Below are 12,751 nucleotides of genomic sequence, written 5' to 3'. Positions count from 1 at the left end.
AGTTGCTTGATAAATGTCATTTATGCAAAGAAAATACTTGTGGGCCGTGAAGATTGCACGTTTTTGCTAGCACGAATATGGGTGTCAAAGCGCATTGATGTACTTTGTGTGAAATGGCTCCTCGGGAGCTCCGGCGCCACCTAGCGCCACGTCACGAAATAGGACACGCCCACCGACGCCCGGCTGGTCTGGCGCTGCGCGTTGGCTCCAGCGTTCCTGCGCGGTGAGTCGAGAAATCGGACTTGCAGGTCAAAATAAATGTTTCCGTCGTAGGATTTCTCAGAAGCGTCAGAAGGCGTCACTTTAAGCAAAAAAACGAATGAAAACTCGGCCGCCTTTCTTCGGAATTCAAGATGACGCAGAAAAAGTGAAACCGAAAGCAACTTAAATTATACAGTGCATTGTTCCTGTATTTATGCAGTAAAAAAGGATGTGGTGATGATCTGGACATAATGCGTTCAAAAAATATTATTTCATGAAGAACAAGGGACAGAGAATAGAGAGGTCATAGTCTTAACACTTTAAGACCATAATGGGTTACGAACTTGAAACAGGGATGAAATGCTGAGCAGGAATTAAATAAAAGTAGAAAAAACACAGCTGTGTATATGTTTATATCAGGTATTAATATATTAATCTGAGTATTTTATTGTTAGGTAAATCTTCAATTGTATGATAAAACAGAGTAAGAAAACATGGACACTGGAGAAGACAAAGACACTCCCAAATCCGGTAGGTTGCTTATTTACCCCTCAGGGACACTGCATTGTTTGTTTTAAACACGTTGTACAGAAATAATGTTGTTATCAACTGAATAGTCATATATGCTAAGATTAAAAAAGATGAGTAAAACAAGCATTGTTGTGTCATGCGAGATATGTTACTCCCACATTTTTATAATTAATCGTCAGGCTGGTGCTGAAGCTGAACGAAATTGAGTTTTATTTGGTGCTAGGTGCTCTGTATTTTTGCTGGTTGGGAGGTTGAGGTTATGACATTGATATTATTAGAACATGAAGTAATAATAAGCGATGTTTGTTACCCAAAACCTAACTGAGAGTAATTAATTAAATCACTAAACAGTAACCATGTTTTTTATTTGACAGGACAATCTCACAGACTCTCGCATGTGCGAATTGTACTGCTGGGGTACCGACATGCAGGGAAGACTTCAACAGGAAACACCATTTTGGCCAAAAATGCATTTAAAGCTGATAGACATGTTCAGTGTGACGAGGCAATGGTAGCAGGGAGGAAGGTCTCTGTGGTTGACACTCCAAGCTGGTGGGCCCATCTGGGACTTGAGGACACCCCTGAAATGACCAAAAGAGCCATTGTGTCCAGTGTTTCAGCTTGTTCTCCTGGACCCCATGCTTTCATCGTGGTGTTACCTATAGACAAGTCTTTTACAGATAGGCACAAGAGAAGTGTTGTGGAACACCTGATGCTTCTGGGTGAGAGAATTTGGAATCACACTCTTGTGCTTTTCACTCAGGGTGATAAACTGGCAGGAAAAACAATTGAGAAGCACATTGAGAGTGAAGGGAAGGTCCTAGAGTGGCTTGTTGAGAAATGTGGCCATCGGTATCATGTTTTCAAGAACAGAAACCGAGATACCAGTACACAGGTTAACAAACTTTTAGAGAAGATAGAGAAGATGGTGGCTGGAAGCAATGATTGCCATTATAAGACAGACAGACAGAGAATATGTGAGGTGGAAGAAAAAAGAAGGGTGGAAGACGAAATGGCAAAAAAGAGGATGGAGAAAGCAATGGAGATGATGAAATCCAACACAGGTAATATACAGATTATGCTTTTGAAATCTTTGTTTTTTGTACACAGATTATGTCAGTAAAATGCAATGCTTTGTTTTTCAGGAGCACCAATGGATGTTTCAGAGCTGAGGATTGTACTGGTTGGTTATAGAAATGCAGGAAAGAGTTCAGTTGGAAATACAATCTTCGGCCGAGCTGAGTTTGGTTCTAAACAAGCTATTAAATGTGTGACAAGAAGAGGGAAAACGTCAGGAATCCACGTCACCCTGGTTGAAGCTCCAGGTTGGAAAGCAAATATTGCCTTGGAAAGATCACCACTTCTGATTAAAAGAGAGCTTGAGCGCAGCATAACTCTCTGTGCTCCAGAACCCCATGTGATTCTTCTGGTCATAGATGTTGACAAGTCTTTTAAAGAGAGACATAGGAGAGCGGTCCAGGAACACTTGGAGCTTCTGAGTGAGAAAGTCTGGAATCACACTATTGTGTTGTTCTCCTGTAGCCTCAGTCTGGGAGACTCGACTATTGAGCATCACATTGAAAGTGAAGGAAAGGCCCTCCGGTGGATTGTTGGGAATTGTGGCAACAGGTATCATGCTCTCAACAATAAAGACTGGGGTGATGGCACTCAAGTCAAAGAATTGCTGGAGAAGATACAGAAGATGGTGTCAGGAAACAGCAGCAGTCATTATAAGATTGACAAAAAAAGAGCAGCAGATATGGAAAAGCTAAAAACAGAACTGGAAGAAAGAGCAGCAAAGAGAAGGAAGATTGTGCTGAGAGAAAATGAGACCCTCATGTCAAACAGGAGTAAGATAAAACTTATTTGTCTTTAATAAATACCAATACATCATGTTGTAAACGTTTATACACTGCAACATGTTCTTTCATATAGTTTTAGAATAGTTATATAAAGCAATTCTGTAGAGAGTAGAGACATATAAAGTCAAGGGACAGAGAATAAATGCTAAAACAAACTGCATACTATATATATGTAAAACCACACTACATCCGTCAATATATTGAAATGTATTTGCAAGGTTTAAGAAAACGAATCATTGGAATAATTGTACAAATTCTTCAAATGTTCCAGGAGATTCACCTCATCTATCCCAGGTGAGGATTGTGTTGCTGGGATACAGAGGATCTGGAAAGAGCTCATCAGGAAATATCATTATTGGCAGAGAACAGTTTGATCCAGTTGGTAGAACAGCTCAGTGTGAGAAAAGAGAAGAAGAAATATCAGGAAGGCAGGTCACTGTGGTCGACACTCCTGGCTGGGGATGTGATGTCACCATAGAAAACGCTCCTGAGCGTACGAAGAGAGAGATTTTGCTTGGCATGTCTCTGTGTCCACCAGGACCTCATGCTCTGCTCTTGGTTGTACGTGTGGAAAATTCTGTCACAGAAAAACGCAAAAAAACAATAGAAGAATATGTAGAGCTACTTAATGAAGGAGCCTGGGACCATACTATTGTTCTGTTCACCTATGGTGAGTATCTAGGAGATACAACTATTGAGGAATTCATTGAGAGTGAAGGAAAGCCTCTGCAGACTCTTGTTGAGAAATGTGGGAACAGGTATCATGTTTTCAAACACAAGAACAGGCGAAATGTCACAGAACTACTGGAAAAGATAGAGGACATGGTGGCAAAAAACAATGGCAGGGTCTATACAGCAGACAAAGATAGGTTAGAAGTCATGAACCAGAAGAGGGAGGAGGAGGGGAAAAAAGCATGTGAGAGGATGAGGAGTGTGCAAAACAAGAGAAAAAACAGCAAATCGCTGATGGGTGAGTTCATTGCTTTTGATTCATTTTGTAGTTTTACTCAGTTTCTTCATGGATGTACAGAAATATATACTGTCAATAACAGTATTAATTTTATTAACTACAGGAAAATCTGATCATCCGAGACCATTAAGGATGGTTATGTTGGGGTATAGACCAGCAGGGAAGAGTTCCTCGGGAAACACCATCCTGGGCAGAGAAGAGTTTGACACTGAACAGAGAGCTGCTCAGTGTGAGATGAAACAAGCAGAAGTAGCAGGAAGGCACGTCACTGTGGTTGATACCACAGGCTGGCTGCCTTGTCACACTTTGGACTGTTCTCCTGCATTAACTAAAAGGGAAGTTGTGCTGAGTGCATCCATGTGTCCTCCAGGGCCTCATGCATTCATTCTGGTCATAGACGTAGACCAGTCCTTCACTGAGAATCACAGAAGAGCAGCAGAGCAGCACTTACAGCTTCTCAGCGAAGACGTGTGGAAACACATTATAGTGCTGTTCACCAGTGGTGACTGCCTGGGCAAAGCAACAGTTGAGCAGTACATAGAGAGTGAAGGGGAGGCTCTCAGGGGGCTGATTGACAAGTGTTGTAACAGGTATCATGTATTCAACAATAAGAACAGAGGTGATGCGACACAAGTCACAGAGCTGCTGGAGAAGATAGATGAGATGGTGGCAGACAACAGTGGACATCACTTTGAGGTAGACAGCGAGGTCATGCAACAAATGGAAATAAAGATGAAAGCGGAGGAAGAGAAAGTGGATGAACGACAGATGAGAGTCTACAAGCAGAAATCCACTTTCACATTCGTCATAGGTCAGTTCAGCTTTTGAAAATGTCAGATTTGTAGCCACTGCTCTTGTTTCAAGATCCAGATGAATTGCTTCCATGGTGAATGAGATGAGAAAGCAGGGATATGTGTTTTCACTGATCAGCACATTTCTGTCTACATAATGATGCAATGTAATGAGATCCTTGTTGCACAGCAGATACTCCTTTATTATGGATTGACTCTGTGCTTTTTTCACTTCAGGTAAATCTTTCCACCTACCAGAGCTAAGGATCGTGCTTCTTGGGTTAAAAGGAGCTGGTAAGAGTTCTGCTGGAAACACCATCCTGGGGAGAGAGGAGTTTGAATCTGTTGGGAGAGGCACTTTGCGTGAGAGAAGACAAGTTTCAGGATGTGATGTCACTGTTGTCATCACTGAAGGCTGGTCTGCCAGTATCCATCAGGAGGACTACCTTAAACTAACCGCTGGAAGTAAAAATGAGATTTTGCAGAGTGTGTCTCAGTGTCGTCCAGGACCTCATGCCTTCATACTGGTGATCCGTGTGGACCAGTCTGTCAATGAAGAAAAACGAAGCACCGCCCAGGAACACCTGGAATGTCTAGGTGTGAGAGTCTGGAACCACACCATCGTTCTGTTCACCTATGGTGACTGGCTGGGAGAGAAAACCATTGAGCAACACATTGAGAGTGAAGGGAAGTCCCTCCAGTGGCTTATTGAGAAATGTAGGAACCGCTATCATGTTTTCAACACTAAGAACAGGGGGGATGGGTCCCAGGTCAAAGAGCTGCTGGAGAAGATTGAAGTGATGGTGGCTGGAGGCAGTGGCTATTACGGTGAACTAGACGATAATCAAACAATTCCTGATTTTATGCCTGATTGGAGCCAAAAAAGCACAGGGACAAGTGAGGCAAATGCCAAGAGCTGTCAAACTCCTCCAAATAGTGAGTATAATGTGAAAAGCAGCTTATTTATACCATCGATAAGTAAAGAACAGTTAAAGTACAGTGGAAACCACATTTAAACAGCTTATACACATAAAGATAGTGGGATAATGAGCAGTCCTATACAAATATTATCCCATGCAGCAGATGAACCTGCTGTTCCTAGAGCTGCCTTGTGTCATCTGCTCAAACAAAGAGAAACTAGCTGTTGAGGAATGTGCTCAGCACTTGTGGTTTAATATTCCCTCATCATGTGGACTGAATCGGCTGTCAATAACATTCTGTGAATACAGCCATCTGTTTCATTATCATAACATAAATATAGGAATAGAGAAATAAAAGTAAAGATGTATTTTAATAGTTATCAGTTTCACAATTTAGAGAAGCGGTTTCCATAGTAATTGAAATGTCCAAAATGTCAGCATTTCACAACCGTTTCTTTTTCAGTGGGCAAAGAGGACAGATCAGTGGGTCAAGAGGACTCCTCAGGATACAGAACAAAAGAATTTGCGTCTGTTCCTTCAGCCTCATTTTCACCACGGAGAAGTATTTACAGTGCTGACTCAGGTTTATAAAGGTCTTGTGTGTTGACATCATATCGCTACACACTGTTTAAATGCAATAAATAACAACACAGTAGTTTCATAATGCAATTACTTTATTTTTCAGTACAAAAGTTGCATGTAGAAATTAACGATATTATTATAACCTTATTTATACATTGTTCACTCTTGATGTATAGTGGACCTATTTAAGAAAGTAACAGTGTAAACTTTATGCTTTCTATATTCTTTAATAGTAAATAAAAAACTTTGGTGTAAGTGAAGGAGAAACTGAACGAGAACCATTTCTGCTGTAAATAAGTGTGAAGCACAGTGTGTATATGGTGTGTGTAGTTGCATTTTCATTTCACCCAGTTGCCATATTTTTCTCGTTTAAAATGCATAACTGTCAATTATTCTACATTGTTTTTGTCAACCTGTTTTTCTAATGAAAAACAACAACAACAAAAAACCACACCAGAAGTTGCCAAGGGCTGACTGCATTTTGACACACAGATACAACAAGCTGGGAGGTGAGGACAACTGGGTTATAACTAGGGCTGCAACTAACGATTATTTTAACAACCAATTAATCTGTTGATTATTTTTTTGATTAATCGTAGAATCAGATAAAAAAACAAGAAAAGCATTCATTTCCAACCCTTTATTCAAAAACAGAACAAAAATCTTTAGAATGTGTACAAACATGTTGCTCCTTGAGCTGTTATAATAATAAAATAAAATAAAAATGGACTAACACAAAAATACACATGTATGCTTTACATCTGCCAAATATATAGACATTTTTTAAAAAATAAAGTGTCATCTGAGCTGCCAGAACGATAAATAATTTATAAAAAAATAAAGAACAATACAAATCAGAAAATTTAACAGGATTTGTTTGAATGTCAGAACTTGTTCTCTACACTACACTGCACACACTCGCAGACGCACACACTCACACTCACAAACTCTCACACTGACACACATACACACAGACACACACACACACTCTCTCTCTCTCTCAAGCTCACTTGAAGCTTGTTCATTAAATTATTACCATCAATGTAGTAAGTGCAAGGTTCATTTATACACCACATTTAAACATATCTTAAATCAAGATACATTTACTACACATGAAATAGCATAAGAAATTATGTCTTGTTTTCTGAAAAAACGCCTCAAAATTAAGTGATTGTTTGCTTAAAACAAGTAAAATTATCTGCCAATGGGGTAAGAAAACTAATTTTAATGAGATATAATCTCAAACAGAAGTTTTAAGCATCACTTAATTTTCTCATGCCATTTTTCTTGTTTTTTAGATATTTGGACTGGAAACGAGACAAAATTACTAGGTAAGAAAAGCTTTTTTTGCAGTGTAGCTATACATGACAACAGATAGAAAAATGAATGGTCCAAAAAAGGCTAGTGAATAAAAACATGTCTTTAGTCTTTTAATGCAAAGAAATTATAGCACCCCTGCTATACTACTGTTATTAACGCGCTAATGCTAACTTGTCATGCCTGTCAAGCTGGATGACGAGTAAACACCAGCATCAGGGACATTACGTTCCTCACTTCAAAACGGAACAAGAGTAGGATTCTGTAGTGACAACAGTACCCTGCTGCTGAACTCCCTTCCTCCTCATCAAACACTCCGCGGTGCTCCCGTGCCGTGCCATGTCGCTTTTGCATATTTTGCAGTTAACACATTTTTTCTGTTTATTTAGTGTGAAATGCTCCCCCACCTTGGATGACTTGGGTCGCGCAGACTTCTCTGCCTCCGCCATGTATCTGTCCTCTACCTCGGCTCGTTTTTTTTTTTTATTTTTGCTCCACGCTGTCTATGAGGCGCAAAACTCTGCTAGCATCTGTGCGCGAGAGAGAGACTGTCTCCGTGTCGCGTGACACAACGAATCGATTAGGAAATTCGTTGGCAACTCTTTTAGTAATCGATTTTTATCGATTTAATCGATTCGTTGTTGCAGCCCTAGTTATAACCCTTGTGCCTCAGACCTTCTAGTTACTTTACTTTACTTGGCAGACGCCTTTATCCAAAGCGACTTACAAGAGGAAGTCACCCGCAATTCTTGTTCGGTTTCTATAGATTTTGAGTTACAAAACTAAGAGCCCTGATAAGGCCTAACTTGTCAGGAATAGAACATGCTCGGGAATTGTTAAGTGCTGTTTTATTTTGTGCAGTGTGTGTGTTAGTGTTAAGACTTGTTTGAAATCATTTTTATACAGCTTCTTAAAGGTGGTGGTAGTCTCGGCTAGTCGAATGGAGCAGGGCAAGTTGTTCCACCAGCCAGGGGACAACAAAGGAGAACAGAGTCAATTGGCATCGGAGACCCCATGAAGAGGGAATTTTCAGTCTCAAGTTATGACAACTGCTTCTCAGCACACTTGTACAGAACATTTTAATTGAAAAGTCAAACATGATCCGAACATGGAAACATAAATACATGTTAAAGGCAGACAATGTTCTTGTTGAAGTAATGTAAAGGTTGTGTTTGGGCATGGTGTAGGTAAGAATTAGTTTTCTGTGTTTAGTGAAGTGAATGATTGTAATACACAGCAAGCACAGGACACAGTGCACACAGTTAAATTTGCCCCCTGCATCTAACCCATCACTATGTAAGCAGTGGGCAGCCATGAAAGGCACCCAGGGAGCAGTGTATGGGAACACTTGGTGGTTTGGGATTTGAACCAGCAAGCTTTTGGTCATGAGTCCACTTCCTTAGGCCACCACTGCTCCGTTTACCTTCACTAACTACCAGGACTTTCTGCATGTTTTCGTCCATGGCTTCTCAGGTGTTCTGGATCATGAAGTTCCAAGCCTACACCACACGGTAGGCCCGCCAGCCCCCTCTCAACCATGTGTGTCCTCTGGTGGGACTTCAGACTGGAGCTCTGGGTGAAGCACTTGCCGCACTGCACGCACCGGTAGGGTTTCTCCCCGCTGTGAACGACAGCATGGCGGATGAGGTTGCAGTGCTTGGTGAAGCGGCGGCCGCACTGCATGCAGCTGAAGGGCTTCTCCCCCGTGTGGCTGCGCAGATGCTCCTTCAGCTGGCTGAGACGCACAAAACTCTTCTGGCAGAAGGAGCAACTGTACATGTGCTGCTTGCCTACAGTGGCCTTGGTCACAGTGGAAGGTGCCCCGCCTGCGCGCCAGAGGCGGAGCCCCTTCTGCCGTCGGCTGCTTGCTTCCACCATGATAACAGGGTGGGTCAGGTGGGGATGAGATCTCCTACCTACATCAACCGTAAGCCCGGTGCATGCCTGAACAGGGTCTGCACATCGAGTCACGTGGCTCGACTCACCGCCACCGTCTTCGGTCCCCACCCCCAGCTGCACGGCAGATTTGTCCCTCATGTACCCGGTGCTGCTTAGTGCGCCCTGGGTTTTCCAAGAGGTCCTTGCATTTGCAGGGGGAGGAAGGACTGGCAGCGAATGTGTGTGACCGCCAGTGACATAGTCACCAGGCCCCACAGTGCTGGAAAACATGGGGGCATCCTGTTCGTCCACATGAACATCCAGGGTCCTTCTATCCCCTTCATCACCTCCTGTCGTCTCCTCTTTCTCTTGTTTTATCGGAACTTCCGGACGATCATGATCTGCCTGCTCCTGCTTGTGGAGATCCTGGTGGAGCTGCGAGTGGTTTGTATGTGAGAGGCCTGAATCTATTAAATCTGTCTGCTCACCAGACCTGTGAGGCTTTGTGTCTGTGACGGCTGGGTTGATTAGATTTATCTCTCTGGGGTGAAATGGCGATCTGTCTGTAAAAGAATAAATAAAAACACTTTCAGAGCATGTTTGACTTCGGAGATCCTTATGTCAATTCAGATCGCTGACAAGGGACCATATTGTGTTTAATCATCTCCGTAAATTATTTTCCTCAGTTCGGGTCTACTGCCTATTAAATTATAATGAAGTGTACTACTAACCTGTAACCTGACAGGAAATGAACATATACAGTATAGTTCATGTGAGGTAGTATGTAGTCGTGTAAGTAACATGTAAACAGCCCATGCATGTTCGTGGACTGTGCTAACGTGTAGAGAACAGGCCACAGCCCTCACCTTGCCCTCTACTCCACACCTCCTGCTCCTCCTCTGTTCCCTCTTTTTTGATCAGAAGGCTCTCGGTGGCTGTGCCCAGGTCAAGGGTTTGCTGCACAAGTGTGACACGTTCATTGGGAGCAGTTCATTAGGGGCAGTGATATTTATTATTTTATTTTTCTTAAAGCAGACACTCAAAATCTACAACACAATTCCTTCAGCAGTCAACAAAGTGAAGTGATTGTCATTGTGATACACAGAACAGCACATGGTGACACAACAAAATGTGTCCTCTGCTTTTAACCATCACCCTTAGTGAGCAGTGGGCAGCCATGACAGGCACCCGGGGAGCAGTGTGTGGGGACGGTGCTTTGCTCAGTGGCACCTCGGTGGATTGGGATTTGATCCAGCAACCTTTTGATTACGGGGCCGCTTCCTTAACCGCTAGGCAGCCACTGTCCCACTACCAGAAATTATGCATTCGCGATTCCCACATTTGAGGAAATCGCAGGGGTCACCACAGCTAAAATGCAAGGGCTGAGGCTCGCCCTGGGTGAAGCGCCTTCTTGATCGCGGTATCTCCCCTGCCAGGTAAGTATCATTTTGGGAGGTGATTGTGGTAATTTTACACTAATAAACCAAGGAAGGGCAGTGGTGGCCTAGCGGTTAAGGAAGCGGCCCCGTAATCAGAAGGTTGCCGGTTCGAATCCCGAGCCGCAAAGGTGCCACTGAGCAAAGCACCGTCCCCACACACTGCTCCCCGGGCGCTTGTCATGGCTGCCCACTGCTCACTCAGGGTGATGGGTTAAATGCAGAGGACAAATTTCACTGTGTGCACCGTGTGCTGTGTATCACGTGTGACAATCACTTCACTTTTTTTTTTTTTTAAGGAAAATAAGGCAGATCGATGAGTACAGAATCCAGAAATGCCTCAAGGACAATAATCAATTCATCCATTCATCTTCCAAGTAACGTGATGGATGTATGGAAGCATTGAGCATGATGGTGGTGAGTGTGTGTGTGCGCTGCTATAACCTGCCTGATATGTGGTGTGTGAAGGCTGTAACTGTGCGTCTTCTGGTGCAGTGACCGTATTCTCGTTGCTGCTCCTGTCTCTGACACACACACCCTTCACAGCCAGGCTGTAGCGCTCCGAGACCCCGTAAAAACAGCCTGGAACGAGCGGAAAGAGAAGGGATCAAGTCCACTCCGTGAACTAAAACGGCGAGAAGCGACGCCCCGCGGGGACGCGAACGCACCACCTCGCTTCTTGGCGCGTCCGCGCGTCCTCCTCAGCTCGTTTTCCATGAGCTGGCACTTGCGTTTCAGCGCGTCGATGTCCCGCCGGCTGCGGCTCAGCTCCAGGCGGATGATGGCGCAGCCGTCGTCCACTCGCCGGTTCATCTCGGCCACGGCCGCCGTCGCCAGGATCTCCACGACGGACACCAACTGCGCCTGAAAAGTGCAGTTGGACATGTTGCCGAGAGCGGTTCAGCGCCAAAGCAGTAACTCCTTGGATTTGCTCTCCACGCGTTATTAAACTTTCCTCTGTCCGCGCTTTTGAACGGCTACTGCGGCAGGCTTGTTGAACAGCAGCGTCTTGCTGTACCGTAACCACTTCCGCTTACGTAGTGACGTACGCGTTACCGTAAATGTTGTACAAGGTTAGCGTGTCAGCGGCAAATCTTTTGACTCACTCTACCTTAAAGAATCGGTTCCCGAACGAGTCAGCTCGTTGACGTCATTCGTTCTAATCAATTGTGTAGTTAATCAGTGATCTATAGTTTTATAATCCTGGATGAATGAATAAAGAAAAAAAGACAAAGACATTTAAGTCTTGCGGTGCTGCAAGAGAACTTTTTTATTTATTTTCACAAATACTTTATATTTATAGATTTTTTTTTCTGGTACAGCATCAGACATACTGCTTTTGGTTGTTGCTCCCTACTTTACACCTTCGAGTTTTAACAGCTTGTCCTTGTAAAGATCCATGTGACTTTTGTTCTCATTCTAAACTGGAACGTTTTTGTCTTATTTAAGTGTACACTTCCCATCATCTTAAAGCATGTACAAAATAACGTTTGACACTTAAATATCAAATGATTAAATATCCAATCGATTAAATGATCCAACTGATCCCAGTTCTTTTGCCATTTACACTGACACAGTTAAGAGCACACACCCGATGTGACAGAAACACAATGTAGAAGAAAAAAGGTTGTGAATAGGAACAAAAAACTTTAATATTGGTTTGGGGTGAGCTGGACCGCAGAGTGAAGGCAAAGGGGCCAACAAGTGCTAAACACCTCTGGGAACTCCTTCAAGACTGTTGGAAAACCATTTCAGGTGACTACGTCTTGAAGCTCATCGAGAGAATGCCAAGAGTGTGCAAAGCAGTAATCAGAGCAAAGGGCGGCTCCCTCAGCAACTTTATTAAGACCGCCTGCTCCTTCAGAAACTTTATTAAGAACGCCTGCTCCTTCAGCCACATTATTCGGACCACCTGCTCCTTCTGCTACTTTATCATGACTGCCTTGTCTTTCGGCCTCTTTATTATGAACGGCTGGTGTTGCAAACAAATGATAAAATAAAAAAAAATTGCCCAGGAATTTTGGTTTCAAGGTTTTTACTGCTATTGTTAATCCAACCACAAGAGGTCCCCATGGCCTGCAAAAGACAACAATTTGAAAAGAGATGCCTCAAGTCACACTGAAAACAGATGTGTCGTTTTCACATTATGTCACATTCACAGGACATAACCACCAATGATAGTTATTCATTTAATTTAGCTTTCATTGTATCTCACTGTTCCCATTTATTCTCTAATTCACAGAACAACTAAACGACAACATCC

At 43.1% G+C, this 12,751-nt stretch overlaps 2 protein-coding genes and 1 pseudogene across 3 annotated transcripts; 1 reads left to right on the top strand and 2 right to left on the bottom strand.

Annotated features, from left to right (window-relative positions):
• Nucleotides 1-143: 143 nt before the first annotated feature.
• On the top strand, nt 144-6,117 carry LOC114788435 (GTPase IMAP family member 8-like). The gene is made up of 8 exons (XM_028977013.1): nt 144-223; nt 657-732; nt 1,107-1,796; nt 1,878-2,582; nt 2,866-3,564; nt 3,668-4,375; nt 4,593-5,291; nt 5,739-6,117. Exons 2-8 carry the CDS (start codon nt 696-698, stop codon nt 5,864-5,866), a joined length of 3,666 nt encoding a protein of 1,221 aa, XP_028832846.1. The 5' UTR covers nt 144-223; nt 657-695; the 3' UTR covers nt 5,867-6,117.
• A 1,978-nt stretch (nt 6,118-8,095) lies between these two features.
• On the bottom strand, nt 8,096-11,519 carry LOC114788442 (putative zinc finger and SCAN domain-containing protein 5C). Of its 2 annotated transcripts, none has more exons than XM_028977021.1 (4): nt 11,157-11,519; nt 10,937-11,070; nt 9,919-10,009; nt 8,096-9,615 (listed from the first exon to the last, which is right to left on the bottom strand). In XM_028977021.1, the coding sequence occupies exons 1-4, from the start codon at nt 11,371-11,373 to the stop codon at nt 8,603-8,605; spliced, it is 1,455 nt and encodes a 484-aa protein (XP_028832854.1). In that variant the 5' UTR covers nt 11,374-11,519; the 3' UTR covers nt 8,096-8,602. The 2 variants fall into 2 exon arrangements, with proteins under 2 accessions (XP_028832854.1, XP_028832855.1); XM_028977022.1 differs by having other exon boundaries at nt 11,160-11,519.
• Nucleotides 10,343-10,496, bottom strand: LOC114789400 (uncharacterized; annotated as a pseudogene).
• Nucleotides 11,520-12,751: the final 1,232 nt, after the last annotated feature.

Source organism: Denticeps clupeoides, chromosome 4 (assembly GCF_900700375.1).
Source record: "Denticeps clupeoides chromosome 4, fDenClu1.1, whole genome shotgun sequence".
NCBI lineage: Eukaryota > Metazoa > Chordata > Actinopteri > Clupeiformes > Denticipitidae > Denticeps > Denticeps clupeoides.
This window is presented reverse-complemented; position numbering and strand designations above follow the sequence as displayed.

Bases quoted from the DNA above. Each gene is read 5' to 3' on its own strand.
- LOC114788435 (XM_028977013.1), top strand. From the start codon at position 696: ATGGACACTGGAGAAGACAAAGACACTCCCAAATCCG. The intron at 3,565-3,667 runs GTGAGTTCATTG...TATTAACTACAG, and splicing joins AAACAGCAAATCGCTGATGG to GAAAATCTGATCATCCGAGA. The intron at 4,376-4,592 runs GTCAGTTCAGCT...TTTTCACTTCAG, and splicing joins CACTTTCACATTCGTCATAG to GTAAATCTTTCCACCTACCA.
- LOC114788442 (XM_028977021.1), bottom strand. From the start codon at position 11,373: ATGTCCAACTGCACTTTTCAGGCGCAGTTGGTGTCCGTCGTGGAGATC. The intron at 10,010-10,936 runs GCAGGTTATAGC...ACACTTGTGCAG, and splicing joins CTTCACACACCACATATCAG to CAAACCCTTGACCTGGGCAC. The intron at 9,616-9,918 runs GTGAGGGCTGTG...ATTCTTTTACAG, and splicing joins GGTGTGGAGTAGAGGGCAAG to ACAGATCGCCATTTCACCCC.